The sequence below is a fragment of the Arctopsyche grandis genome, chromosome 12 (assembly GCF_051622035.1).
Source record: "Arctopsyche grandis isolate Sample6627 chromosome 12, ASM5162203v2, whole genome shotgun sequence".
NCBI lineage: Eukaryota > Metazoa > Arthropoda > Insecta > Trichoptera > Hydropsychidae > Arctopsyche > Arctopsyche grandis.
In genome coordinates this window covers 5,347,015-5,360,722 of record NC_135366.1, presented here as the reverse complement: position 1 = coordinate 5,360,722, position 13,708 = coordinate 5,347,015, and the positions used below count along the sequence as shown (strand labels likewise).

General features: G+C 35.1%; 2 protein-coding genes and 1 long non-coding RNA gene across 3 annotated transcripts in view; 1 reads left to right on the top strand and 2 right to left on the bottom strand.

Moving 5' to 3' along the window:
* Positions 1-7,391, bottom strand: part of LOC143920049 (uncharacterized) — a 422,197-nt gene extending 414,806 nt beyond the window's left edge. The window contains exon 1 of the long non-coding RNA XR_013261303.1: positions 7,116-7,391. This is a non-coding gene — a long non-coding RNA (uncharacterized LOC143920049). The remainder of the gene's footprint in view (positions 1-7,115) is intronic.
* LOC143920025 (uncharacterized) lies at positions 237-4,079 on the top strand. The gene is made up of 3 exons (XM_077442692.1): positions 237-525; positions 605-838; positions 973-4,079. The coding sequence occupies exons 1-3, from the start codon at positions 412-414 to the stop codon at positions 2,209-2,211; spliced, it is 1,587 nt and encodes a 528-aa protein (XP_077298818.1). The 5' UTR covers positions 237-411; the 3' UTR covers positions 2,212-4,079.
* Positions 7,392-9,978: 2,587 nt separating the features above from the next.
* On the bottom strand, positions 9,979-11,574 carry LOC143920014 (zinc finger HIT domain-containing protein 1). Its single transcript, XM_077442676.1, has 3 exons — positions 11,509-11,574; positions 10,647-11,012; positions 9,979-10,566 (listed from the first exon to the last, which is right to left on the bottom strand). The coding sequence occupies exons 2-3, from the start codon at positions 10,991-10,993 to the stop codon at positions 10,431-10,433; spliced, it is 483 nt and encodes a 160-aa protein (XP_077298802.1). The 5' UTR covers positions 10,994-11,012; positions 11,509-11,574; the 3' UTR covers positions 9,979-10,430.
* Positions 11,575-13,708: the final 2,134 nt, after the last annotated feature.

Here is a 13,708-nt window from a genome sequence, read left to right as displayed (position 1 = left end):
GATAGCATTGTGACTATCCTACCTCTAATCGTTTACGACCCAGGTATGGAAGCAAATCCAGAAAACACATCTGTATAAATATAGACATATAAATCCCTGAACAACGATCATCGCCAATTGTATTTATATCACTATTTTCCTACTTATTTATATTCATCCATTTTTATAATTTTTACGACAAAAAATAAGGGAATAGCTTGTTCCTTTTGTTCCAATGGTGGCACGCCACTGCTGGCAATCCTAATTTTGACACCTGACAATCTGGAATCCTAACTAGAGTCCGTCACCAGCGCCACTTGCATGTCAGCCTGGGAACACCCTCAACTCCGAACGTCTTAAAAGACTACATCTAGGCATCCATTGTCCACTCTTCACTCTCCGGGAGTTTGTGCTTTTCCCTCCAAAGTAGCAATGGAGTGCAGACTTTGTCTCTGCTCTGCTCCAGCAGAGTCCTTCGTCTCCATCCATGACGACCCTCATCCAACGCGTTTGGTGCAGCGAATTTGGACCTGCTGTCAGCTGCGGGTCAGTCGCTTTACACTTGAACCATCTCTATTGTTAATTCGCTACTCCTTGTAATCACCAATACTTTTCACATTTACAGGTTAGGAAAGGAGACCATCTGCCAGATATGATATGCCTTTCTTGTGTCAACAATCTTGAATTGTTCGAAAGCTTTCGAAACGCTTGTTTTCAGAATGACTCAACGTCGAGGGTGGAATTAGACAAGTATTTGAAAATCAAGCCAGAGGAAGTTTTGCTAGAAGATTTAATATGGGAAGATGAGTTGGGTGCTGATTGCCCACCCAATATTTCTAGTTCTCCAGACGATGGCGAGGTATGATTCAAGTTCTTTAGATCGATTATTAGCGAAACATCCACTTAATCGATAATATATAAGCACATGTAAAATGACATCTAATCACACTAAATACAGATGTTTAATTGAATAACGTTCGGTTCATTTTTTAGACCCCTGGAAGAAAAATTACTTCAAGAGATAATAAGGCAACAATAATAGATAACAATAGACACATTCTAGCGGAAGAATTACCATGTCGAAAAGCTTTAGATAAGATGTGCTCTACGCATTCTGAATTGGATTGTATAACAGATTTCCAAGATAAATTTTTTACTCATAAAAACAATCTTGAGACACAGAAAAACCCGCCTACTCGAAGAAAGCTGCATGATTGTGACATTTGTTCAAAATCTTTTGACAGGAAAGATAATCTAAGTGTACACATGATGGTTCATAGTGAGGTAAAGTTACACAAATGTGACGTTTGTTTCAAATCATTCAAATTCAAATATAGGCTCCGTGTACACATGGCTATTCATACTGGGGCAAAGCCACACAAATGTGACATTTGTTCAAAAACATTATCTACGAAAGGAAATCTGAGTGCACATATGCGTATTCATACGACACAGAAAAAGTCGAATATTGGAAGAAAGCTGTATGATTGTGACATTTGTTCGAAATCTTTTAAGAGTAAAGGTAATCTAAGTGTACACATGAGGGTTCATATTGGAGTAAAGCCACACAAATGTGACGTTTGTTCGAAATCATTCTTTTTCAGATCTAAACTCCGTGTTCACATGAATATTCATACTGGGTTAAAGACGCATAGATGTGACATTTGTTCAAAATATTTTAACAGTAAACATAATCTAAGTGTACACAAGGTGGTTCATAGAGGGGTAAAGCCACACAAATGTGACGTTTGTTTCAAGTCATTCCCGTTCAAATCTAAACTCAGTATGCACATGGTTATTCATACCGGGTTAAAGCCGCACAAATGTGACATTTGTTTGAAATCATTCCTTAACAAATATGAACTCAATTCACATGTGAGTATTCATAGTGGGGCTAAGCCATACAAATGCGACATTTGTTTAAAATCATATACTACGAAACGCAATTTGAGTGAACATATGGGTATTCATACTGGAGTGAAGCCACACAAATGTGACATTTGTTTAAAATCGTTCCTTAAAAAATATGAACTCAATTCACATTTGAGTATTCATAGTGGGGCTAAGCCATACAAATGTGACATTTGTTTAAAATTATTCCTTAGAAAATCGGACGTCAGTTCACATATGTATATTCATAGTGGGGTGAAGCCACATAAATGTGACGTTTGTTTGAAATCGTTCCATTCAAAATCTAGACTCCGTGTACACATGAATATTCACACTCGGTGAAAGCCACCGTTTCAGAAATTGGTCTAACCGGGTCAGGACTGGGTCGGAAATCAAATTAATGGATTCATAAATTGGACTAATCGGAACAGGCATTGGATTTATCTGGATGGGTGTAGGATTAATCAGGCTAGAAATCGAATTAATTCGATCGGAAATTGGAATAATTGGGTCTGATGATACCAGTAATTCGAATACTGTATTATTTGAATTGTACGATAAAACGGTTGTTGTCGATGTACATAACTTTTAAATATCGAATATTAAAAATCACTATGTCACAACATCGATTAAAAGGATTAGCAATTATTAGTATTAACCGTTTGCCCGCGGCCGTCTTCTATGGAAGCTTTGCGCGACAAGTCTGTAGCGCGGCTGTCTTCCATAGAATTTCTGAACTTTGCACGGGATTTTGAGTCTTATATGCGCCTATTTCAACTGTTTTAAGGTTCAAAATTGGTTGAATATATTACTGAGAGTTGAATGCCATCTATTCAATTTGCTTAAAATGAGTATATACCAGTCAAAAATTAGTTTTTTGTGGAACAATACTGAAACCTCGTTTATGTGCCATCACGTCTGTTGAACAATGGCGACTATACGACCCAATTGTATGAAGAATGATTATTTGACAATTAAGCCAAAACTACGAGATATATTATGTATTTTATTGTTTAAAATAATACTTTATGTGTTAATTAACATATCTGGTTACTTGAGTAAATATTAAAATCTGTATTTAAGGTCGAAAACTCGATTGCCAAATTCGCGAAAAAGGTGCAGCGTACAGGGCTTGTTCGCTATATTTATTATGGTTAAAATATTTTGCGGGGGGGGGGGGGTGCCTGGAATTCACGCTACGCCACTGCTCATTCGACACTCGCTTTTAGAAATGGTACAATAAAATAATTATATATATAAGTAGCTTAACATGACCTAATTGATTTATATTGAAATGCAATGCAGTGTGGAATTAACATAACAAAAAAATGCCCTTAAAGTATATAAAGTATGCGTTGACATGATAATTATGATTTAGCTTTTTTTTTGGTAATCCATTGGAATTCACATAATGGTTGCAGTCATTTTTACAAGTGCCACCACTTTGTTTGATATACTATTTTAAAACAATGATTCTTCCTACTTTCATATTGCAGGATAACTCGCCAGCAGTCACTATTATCAGACTAAATCTGCAGAACCCTAGCTTTATTAACATCACCTCATTTGGGCTATCATAAAACTCACCAAAGACCCATTGTGACCCCCTTGAAACAAACCATGAAACCAATAGGAAAATATATTGTATTAGTAGATTTTTGGAAGATTATATAAAACTTTTGATGGAACGATTCGAAACCATTTTAAAACTATCTATCAGTAACGTTGCCATCGAAAACCCCACTTACTTAATAGGATAGGTTTCATCCGGAGATGACAGCAAAATAAATCCTAACCAAATGTTATGTATGTACATTTATCTTATACAAATTTCATGTTTCATTTGAAATATTGACTGTGCTTAACATAAAAATTATATATAGTTATATAAAACATCCATGTCATCGAATGCGGATTGTATGATTAATATTCTATGTATTGTATGTTTAGTTCTAGGATTAAAAATGGAACAAAACGACAAAATTAACTGCAATTTTTGTTAAGATTGGAAAAGAAAACGAAATAGGTTTTGTCGTTCAAAAGTGAAAATGAATTCAATTATTTCAGTTTTATGTGTTTGACCGTTATATTGAGTTTCAGGTATGAAAATTCAAAAAAATATTGAACTATCAGGTAAAAATTGTAATTTAAATTTGATAATTTGTGATGTTGTAGGTGTATTTGCTTTCTTCGTGCTTAATAAATACTTGAAATATAAAAAAAAATTCATTTATTTTGATTTGTTCTTAACCTTTCCACCGCGTACGACTACTATACATGTCCTAGCGAACATGCCCTCAGCGCGTGAGACACGCATAGATGTCTTGGAAGTTCCAACCTGTATAAGAGCCGTCTATTGTGTAAAAATTTTACAACTTGGTTGAAAATATTACTAAATGTATACTTTACCAAATTCAATAGATGGCAGTAGTCAAAAAAAAAAATATAGGTTGTAAAATTCAAAAAAATATTACAACCTATATTTATAGTCGAAAATGCGATAACAAAATCCGCAAAAAAGCAGCCGCGTACAGGACATTTTCGCTAAATTTGGTGACGCGGGCAAAGGGTTAAATAACACATGTTTCCAACTTTACAAGTTAGATTAGTGATTCTGAATCTTTTCTGGATTCACGGAATATAGTATTGACCAGTGTAGAGTGGACTATTTCATGCTGGTATACTTTTATAAAAGTGCAGTATATATGTATATGTACATACATGAATTATACAGTCCAAGTTTCTGATAGTAAGTTATTTTTTAATGTTTATATTTGCCTCATCGCATCTGGATAGTCGTCGTTCCACTGTATTAGTTTATATTTTCATTTATATGCTACATGTATATAACTATCATATATTTATTTATTTATTACAATCAATGTACACTCGTCATTACAGATCGCTTCAATGCGACGAGTATACGATAACGGTCAGAATACAATAATACATAGAATACAATCAGAATACATAGAATATAATAATTAATCAAGTACAGAAATAATAATCATAGAGACATCTATGGATTATTTTTTTAGATTTTGTGCGCAATTTTTATACACATAATAAATACGAAATTTTAGAGATGTCTATAGATTTCAGATTACTGTGCATAATTTCTACAAATTATACACACAGATTTCTGACAACAGGAAATGATCTATTACCAATTTTCAGGAACCGTTTCAACAATGATCAGATAAAATTGGCAAACTCAGTTTGACGACTCGAACTATCGTTCTCAGTGGTGCTAAACATATACGCTACCATTGAGCCAAACTGCTCGCTAATGTAAATATACATATGGTATTTCATAAATATTTTAATTTTAATAAATTAACAAACACAAAAATTAAGACACTTAAAACAAGACAGTAACAATATGGCAAAACAAGAAAACGATCAAGTTTTAAGTAAGTAAGTAAGAAAACGATCGGATAAGAGGCAAACTTTTTCCTGAATTGTAATCGTAAGTGAAACGTAAAGGAGGTATGTAAAAATGTAAGCCCGTTATAAAAACCTGAAAGCAGCATTCTGAAAAATATAAAATCGTCGTGAAGTGATTATTTGAAAGGTTTATTGTACAGAATAAGTGTATTTGGTTTCTTATTCTTGTCAACGCAAGTTCATCATTTCTGATCATGACACAGTTCGAATATTTCGTAACTTTTGCTGACACGTAAGATGATACAAGGGATAATACAGATAAGTAAACTTGTATGTTTAACTTGTTGAGGTTAAGTTTCGAATTAAGTCGGAAACCTTATAAGCCTTAAAAGCTCATAGCTTCATTTTCGGCACCTGAAAATGAACAATGTAATGTTTTGCACGGCATATGCAGGTCATCCAACCGTTGAACTTCCTCTAGTGCCAAAACCATGTCGAAAGATTGAACACCTATTAACTGTCAACTATCGATAATGAGCTCAAAACAACAAAGCGGCAAACTCATGGCACGTAATGCGCGTGTATATCTCCACGATGGCCAAAAAGACGGATACGATACGTTAACGGATGCTGCTGTAAAGGTATGAACAGAAAATGCTGGCTACTGCTGTTTGCCCTACGTGACGGATAATATGAATAGACCCATATAAAATGTACCAAAGAATACTTTTCGTACGGCCGGATACCTGCTGAAGTTGGTTCGTGCCGACTAGGTATGAACAGACCTTAAATTGTTCGGGAATAACTATAGGTCTGACCGCATTATGCGACCGTGCACTGCTGCAAATTTGATTAAAATTTAAAACTTAAGAATGTAATTTAAAAATGAACACATTTAAAAATCGAAAAAAAGATTATTATTGAATCTAAGAAGTTGTTTTTGCTTTGGCCGAAGAATATTGTGTGGCAATTTTAGAATCTCCACATATTACATCGGGCACAACACTAGTCTATGTATATATTGTCACGGATATTCCATTGGATCCGTATTGTTGAAGCGCGTGGAATCAATGGTCGACTTGGGTATCACTTTTGATCCTCAATTCACCTTTCACAACCACATCAAGACAATCGCTGACGTTTCCTTTCGTCGACTTGGATTTGTCTTGAGATATGCTAGATTATTCTCCAACCCCTTGTCTTCTCGCTTGCTTTTCAACTCGCTTGTTAGAAGTAAGCTAGAGTATAATGCAATTGTGTGGAATCCGCACGAAGCAAACTACTCTCTTATTATAGAAAAAGTGCAAAAAGCATTTCTTCGTTTTCTTTATAAGAAAGAGTATGGGTACTACCCATATCTCTATCCTACTCCTTTCCTTTTGGGCATGCTTGGGTATAATTCCCTTGAACTTCGGAGAAACTTCTCGTTAATTCGTTTCGTTCTCCAGCTATTGCGTGGTAATACGTCATGCCCGTTGTTGCTGGAACAGTTGGGACTTTATGTCCCTAATAATTATGTGCGTGGTAGACATCATCATTTAATGGTTGTACCTGCTGCTCGCACAGTTCTTTTTCGAATGGCTCCTATTCCAAGAGCTATTCGACTTCTCAATGAAATCGTTGCTGCTGTCCCTGAATGTGATATTTTCCACCTTGGGGAGCGTAGATTGTCGGATATTATCTTAACATATTTATCTGGTAACCTGCGCTCATCATTACTTTCTTAATTTGAATGTGATGAATGAGTGGAATCTTAATCTACTCTCTTCCATTTGGGCCTCGCTGTGATTTTATTTTTTATTCATATTTTGTTTTATTTTATTTTATTTTTTCTTTCTCTTTTGTACATTTTTATATACTATTTTAATTTTGATCAGTGTAAACAAAGAATGGGATTTATGGATTTTATTTTTAATTTTTACACTTTTGTTATTTTTTTTTTTCTCTCTGAATGATGTATTATTTTCCTTTTGTTACTTTTTTTGTAATTTTATTTTACCATGTTTTCTGCTTTTGCTTTTTTCCTTTATTTACAGTTTACTTGTTTTTATATCATGTTTTTATATATTTTTCAAATGTAGGCCATTGTGGCGCATTAGGTTCTTCCTGTAATGCCACAATGGTCCAAAACTATTAAATAAATAAATAAATAAATAAATAAATAAATATAAAAATGAATGTCTGCGTGTCTCGAATAGGCTCCTAAACCACTGAATCAATTACGATGGAACTTTCAGAATATGTTGTATGCATGTTCGGAAAGATCACTGTGAAAAAAAAAACGAGAACGGATACGGGAATGAGTGTCATTCGCTATAATTTCAAATGTTTTCGCGTCGCGACCAAGGTGTTCGCTGTGGGGACGCGACAATTGGTGCAAGTCCAAAAGGTTCAACGACAAAATGTCCACGGAAATAATGTTCAAGCGACAAAATGTTCAAAAATCCTTGCTATTGTATTATATTTATCGATGTATATGGTACTTTTTATCGTATAGTAATTACATATAATAATTAAGACCTGTAATTAGTATAAATTACAGGTGTTCTCAACCGCACCAACATATTCTTATTTAAATTGAACAATTATATTTTAAGCGAATGTCATTGTGACTCTTGAATATCATTTTAAAATGTCATTGAATTAGTTTAAATGTTAGGGGTTCTTAGCCGTATCCAATATGGGTCTACGTGACGAGCCAGAATGTTAAATTACAGAAAATACAAATATCGGAAGGCAAATATCGAAAATCGAAAGATCAAAAGAAAAAAAGGGTGCATGGTAAACGGTACATACTCACTTAATTTGCGCGAGCAGGATACAACAGGAACAAGAGGAACAGGCTTTTCCTCCCGTATTCTGCGCGCGCACATTAATACGGGAGGAAAAGCCTGTTCCTCTTGTTCCTGTTGTATCCTGCTCGCGCAAATTAAGTGAGTATGTACCGTTTACCATGCACCCTTTTTTTATCTTTCGACTTAAGATCTTTCGATTTTCGATCTTTGCCTTCCGATATTTGTGTTTTCTGTAATTTAACATTCTGGCTCGTCACGGAGACCGTTTTTGAACATTTTGTCGCTTGAACATTATTTCCGTGGACATTTTGTCGCGGGTACATTTTGTTGCGTGAACATTTTGTCAGTGCACTAATTTTCGGGTACATTTTATTTTTTTAAGGAATATAATTGCACGTGATCAGTAGTTAGAATCTTCCAGCGATATATTGAAGCTGAGACACAAAACGAGTTAATCATTTGTCCTGCGAAATAGTTGAAATAGTTAGAGGTCGAGTTTTTTAATCCTCTCTTAATTCTTAACATTTGTGACGTGGGGTTTTTTGTATTTTGTAAACAATCTAAAGAGAAAGAAATGAACTTCGTAAATATTGTGCCGATCTTCAAATTGAGCTCACCACGAATTCAAAATCTGATATCATTAGTAATGAACTTTGAGATGAACTTATTAGTTAAAAAACCTATCTTTCAAATAAAAGGTAAAATTAATCCACCCATTGTATTAAATTTCATAAAACAACATTTACAAGAATTATATCCGAACATTTGGGTTGCTATACGAATTTTGTTGACATTGCCTATTGTAGCAAGTGGTGAACGTAGTTTTACGAAACTTCTATTAATTAAAACTTATCCCTGGTCTACGGCGTCACAACATAGACTTTCCAGTTTGGTAACTCAGTCTATTTAAAATGATCGCTGAAAATCTTGATTTTTCAGTTTTACTTAAAGATTTTGCCGAAATAATGGCTCGGAAAGTTCACTTCTGAAATATAATTTTATTTATTTTTAACTCCTCAATGGGGTTGGGAAACCTTGTTAACCACTTTTCTGACTGTCCCAAGCCCGGAAAAAGAAGTTTGGTAACCCATTTTTTTTTACTAGGGGCGCTTAGAAAAAAATTGTCCGAGGGCGCTATTGGGTGAGGCCGAGGGCACTGCTTATGCGTGCGCACTGCTCGCACTTACACTAAGCGAAATCTACCCGAAGTCCCGACATACCTACCCTGTATACGTTCTGTGCTTCTGATACTTTAGTTTCGAATTTTGCCTTATTAAACTCGCCAGAAAGATCCATCTCAATTTTAATAATTGCATCCGTGCACATCGAAAGGTTACTCGTCATCTGATGTGCAATCTATCATTCGTGAAGTCGAGAATTGCGTTTAAAGCAGCCATCCAGTTAATCTGTGGTTCAGTCTGTCTGGCGCTTGTCGATCGTTTGCACCAAACCCTTTTAATACACATTCATGTATGTTTGTCCATTAATTCTATCATTCCAAAGTGTACATATTAATTTTACCGAACCGCAAAAAAATATTGGTTCGGTTTCGGTTTTCGTTCGGGCAAAAATAGCGGTTGTTCCGGTTTTCGGTTCGGCTCCCTGCTTTGTATAATACTAATAATATTTGTATCAAATGTATAATATTTCTGGCCAGGAATGCACGGGGTTACCTTTTAACTCTTTACCCGCGGCACCTATTTCGCGAATTTGGCAATCGAGTTTTCGACCTTAAATACAGATTTTAATATTTACTCAAGTAACCAGATATGTTAATTAACACATAAAGTATTATTTTAAACAATAAAATACATAATATATCTCGTAGTTTTGGATTAATTGTCAAATAATCATTCTTCATAATTGTATGAAAACGTGACGTCACATAGACGAGGTTTCAGTATGGTTCCACAAAAAACTAATTTTTGACTGATATATATTCATTTTAAGCAAATTGAATAGATGGCATTCAACTCTCAGTAATATATTCAACCAATTTTGAACCTTAAAACAGTTGAAATAGGCGCATATAAGGCTCAAAATCCCGTGCAAAGTTCAGAAATTCTATGAAAGACAGCCGCGCTACAGACTTGTCGCCCAAAGCTTCCATAGAAGACGACCGCAGGCAAACAGTTAAGCCTTCCTGGAATAAATTAAAAGATAAACTAAAATTGTCACACTTAAAAATTATAGACTTGATAAATGTAATTACAAAATAATAAAATTTATTATCTTAGTGGTAATATAGTCAAAATAATTTACATTGTTTATAAATTTTAAATGGATTTATCATTGTACATTAAATGTCAAGGTATTGAATATATTAATGTAATACATTTTACCCCACAATTATATTGATTTATGTTTGGAGCGTAGTTATTAAACCACCCATTTCAAACAACGGGTATCTACATGTATATCTTTACAATTAATGGAACAATATCGAGCGCTGCACGTCGTACAGACATATTTGGATGGGAAACCGCAAACGACGCATAACGTTTTAGGAGGATGTCTGAAAAGATAGTAAAATACGTTTATTATTGGGAAATAGTCAATATAGAGCATTTATTCCGTAAATAAATATGAACTTACGTAGGCTTGGGCGCTTGTGCAGTCACATAATTAGGCCCGTCGGGATTTTTCAAACGGTCTTCTTCCACTAATTGTGAGAATGTTTTGGTGAAGCGAGTTTTGAAATATTCAGCTAATTTCAATCGTTGCAGTGTGTTCCCTCTTTTTCTTCTGCCCCTTTTGTTGCCGACGGAATCTTCATTACTACCGCAGTTATGTTGAACCATCAACTCTGGCTGTGGATCCTCTATGTAATTGTCTTTTTCCAAGTTTTCTATTGCTTTTTGTGTTCGTCTTTTGACGGTAGCTTCATCGAGCCCTTTTTTATGATCGGCGATTTGCAGCCGTCGAGATTTTCTAGGCGCCATCTTCAGCTTATGATTGGATCTAAAACAACATTGTCAAAATGTTAATCCTCTAAACGCTTTTATTACACCATGATAAATGTATGTAAAAATGGATTAGTTCAAATTAAATATTTCACTGCCATATAAAATACAACGAAAATTAAATTATGTATATTTCAAATTTTCAATAAAATTTAAATTAAAATTCATGGGAAAAAACGAAAGGAGTGTATACGTGTGGAAAAAGTAACAAATAAAACTATGTAAGTATTTACTTCTTCGGGCTAGTCAAACCAAATAAAATAAATCCAAACGTGTATTTGTACTATATAATAGTTTTTGGTTAGCTAATAAAATGTAATGACAGTTAATGTAGTACACATTTACTAATATCAAATTTTGTAAGTTTGCTTTAATGCGGGAAAAAATCATGAAATCGCTGATATTAAAACATAATCCAAGTGGGCTATTATCATTTAGGTAAAGCAACATTTAGATCGTCAATGCATTAAAAATTCAGTACAAATACAACTTACTAGTAAAAGACGCTATTGCAGGCTATCTGACGTTTAACCAACGTAAAGCCAAACATACAGTGTTGCCATATGAAACTTTGGTAATTGGACTATTCGTCACATTGGGGTGGTCACAAAGACAATTTTTGCCATGAAAATCGCGAATACACAATATTTGGCACTCAAGTTCTCGTTACTATGATAGTTATCGTTAGTATGATGGACTTTTCGGCTGCCAGATGTTCCGTTATAGAGATTTTAGTGACTTTGTGACGAGTAAAGGTCTGTTCATACTTAACAGCACTGCACGGCTTTAACACTGCACGTCTCCGTTTCAAATATGTCATTTTATTACATTTCTATTCATATCTACCTACACGTCGCGGTCACGTCACGTTTACAGCAATTTGGCCGAGTGCAAGGCAAAATCGGCTTACTTATACATTAGAAGCCATGACGATACGGCGCAATATTGCTTACGTCGTATTGTCGAGTACTTGCAATATCAATGCATACACGTCCATTCGTAGCTACGCGTCAGAATACAAGTCAGCAAAAATGTTTCGACGTTTATCGAACGAAAAATTATGTATAATCGCGCTGTTGTTGGAAGAAGAAGCTCAAGAAAGCAATAAAAAAGCACGGAGGCGTTTTGATGTGCATCCCATGTTAAAAAATAGAAAAACCGAAGGAGAGTTTACACTGTATAAGGAGCTTGTAGACGATGGACAAAATTTTTTTAAATATTTCCGTAAAAAATTTAATTTTTTTTTAAATATTTGCGCCAAAACCATGTCGAAAGATTGAACAGCTGTCAACTGTCACTAACGATAATTGGTCCAAAACAGCAAAGCGGCTGACTCATGGCACGTAATTCGCGTGTATATTTCCACGATGGCCAAAAAAACGGATACGATACGTTGACGGATGTTGCTGTAAGGTATGAACAGGAAATGTCGGGTACTGCTGTAAGCCTGCCGTGGCGTAAACGTGACGGTTGGTATGAATATACCCATACAAAATGTACCAAAGAATACTTTTCGTACGGCCGGATACCTGCTGAAGTCGGTACGTGCTGACTAGGTATGAACAGACCTTAATTTGTGACCAGTAATCACCGAACCGAAACTTTAAGTGACATTAATGTTTCTGTCCATGAGAAATGCATTTAACGCTAAAATTTCGGTTAATACGAAAGTCATTACTACTTTAGAGATTTGTCTATATGTAGTTGATTTGTAGACATGAATGAAATGTTGAAGTCTTCAATGTGAAACCCAATTTTTTTTTCTAAAATGCTAATACACCCAGAGGCACTTTGTATAGAATATTGGAGATCACTAATAGCTTTTGAGACATTCGACATAGATTATTGAAATTCTCATAATAGTTAAAAGTGGTAAAATTAGAGCGCCAAAGGCCCTAAATTTGTAGTCGGCAAATTCTATTCAAACAATCTACTTGAAAAAGCCAATCTTCAAATTAAGCTCACCGCTAATTCAAAATCTGATATTATTAGCATTGAACTTAATTAGCATACAATTTAAAAGCTTTTCACTCATTGTATTGAATTTTATAAAACAGCACAATTTATAAGAATTATATCCAAACATTGGGGTTTTTATGTTTTTGCAGACACTGCCTGAAACTGTAGCAGGGTCTCAAGGAGGATGGTAATCCAGTTTTTATAATTTTTATCAAAGGGTGTTTAGAAAAAATTGCCCGAGGGCGCCATTGGTAGAGGTAGGATAGTCACAGTGCTATCCATTGTTCCATTGTTGTAAATCCTTTGTAAAAAAGGTTCGGCAAACCTTGAACAATGCATTTACCACCTTTGAACAATACGCGGCACCTTCTGGGTCCGGTGACTAGCCATTGGGTGTAAGGCCGGCACTGGGTAAACGGATTAAGGTCTGTTCATACCTATCCAGCACGACCCGAATCCTGCAAGTATCCTGCAAGTACGGACAGTATTCTTTAGTACATTCTATATGGACGCGCATGAATGCGTAAATGCGCATGCGCGAATGGAGTATGAATACGTCCATATAACGTACCAAAGAATACTATCTGCACTTGCAGGACACCTGCAGGATACGGGTCATGCTGGATAGGTATGAACAGACCTTTATTCAGCAAAAAAAGATCTCGCGCAAGTCACAGGAATATTTGGCACTTGAGTTTTGATGATTGATGAAGTTTTTAGGTGTCAGATGTTCCG

Coding starts and splice junctions, on each gene's coding strand:
- LOC143920014 (XM_077442676.1), bottom strand. CDS start 10,993: ATGGCGCCTAGAAAATCTCGACGGCTGCAAATCGCCGATCATAAAAAA. Junction 10,567..10,646: donor GCACAAGCGCCCAAGCCTAC/GTAAGTTCATAT, acceptor CTATCTTTTCAG/ACATCCTCCTAAAACGTTAT.
- LOC143920025 (XM_077442692.1), top strand. CDS start 412: ATGGAGTGCAGACTTTGTCTCTGCTCTGCTCCAGCAGAGTCCTTCGTC. Junction 526..604: donor GGACCTGCTGTCAGCTGCGG/GTCAGTCGCTTT, acceptor TCACATTTACAG/GTTAGGAAAGGAGACCATCT. Junction 839..972: donor GTTCTCCAGACGATGGCGAG/GTATGATTCAAG, acceptor TTCATTTTTTAG/ACCCCTGGAAGAAAAATTAC.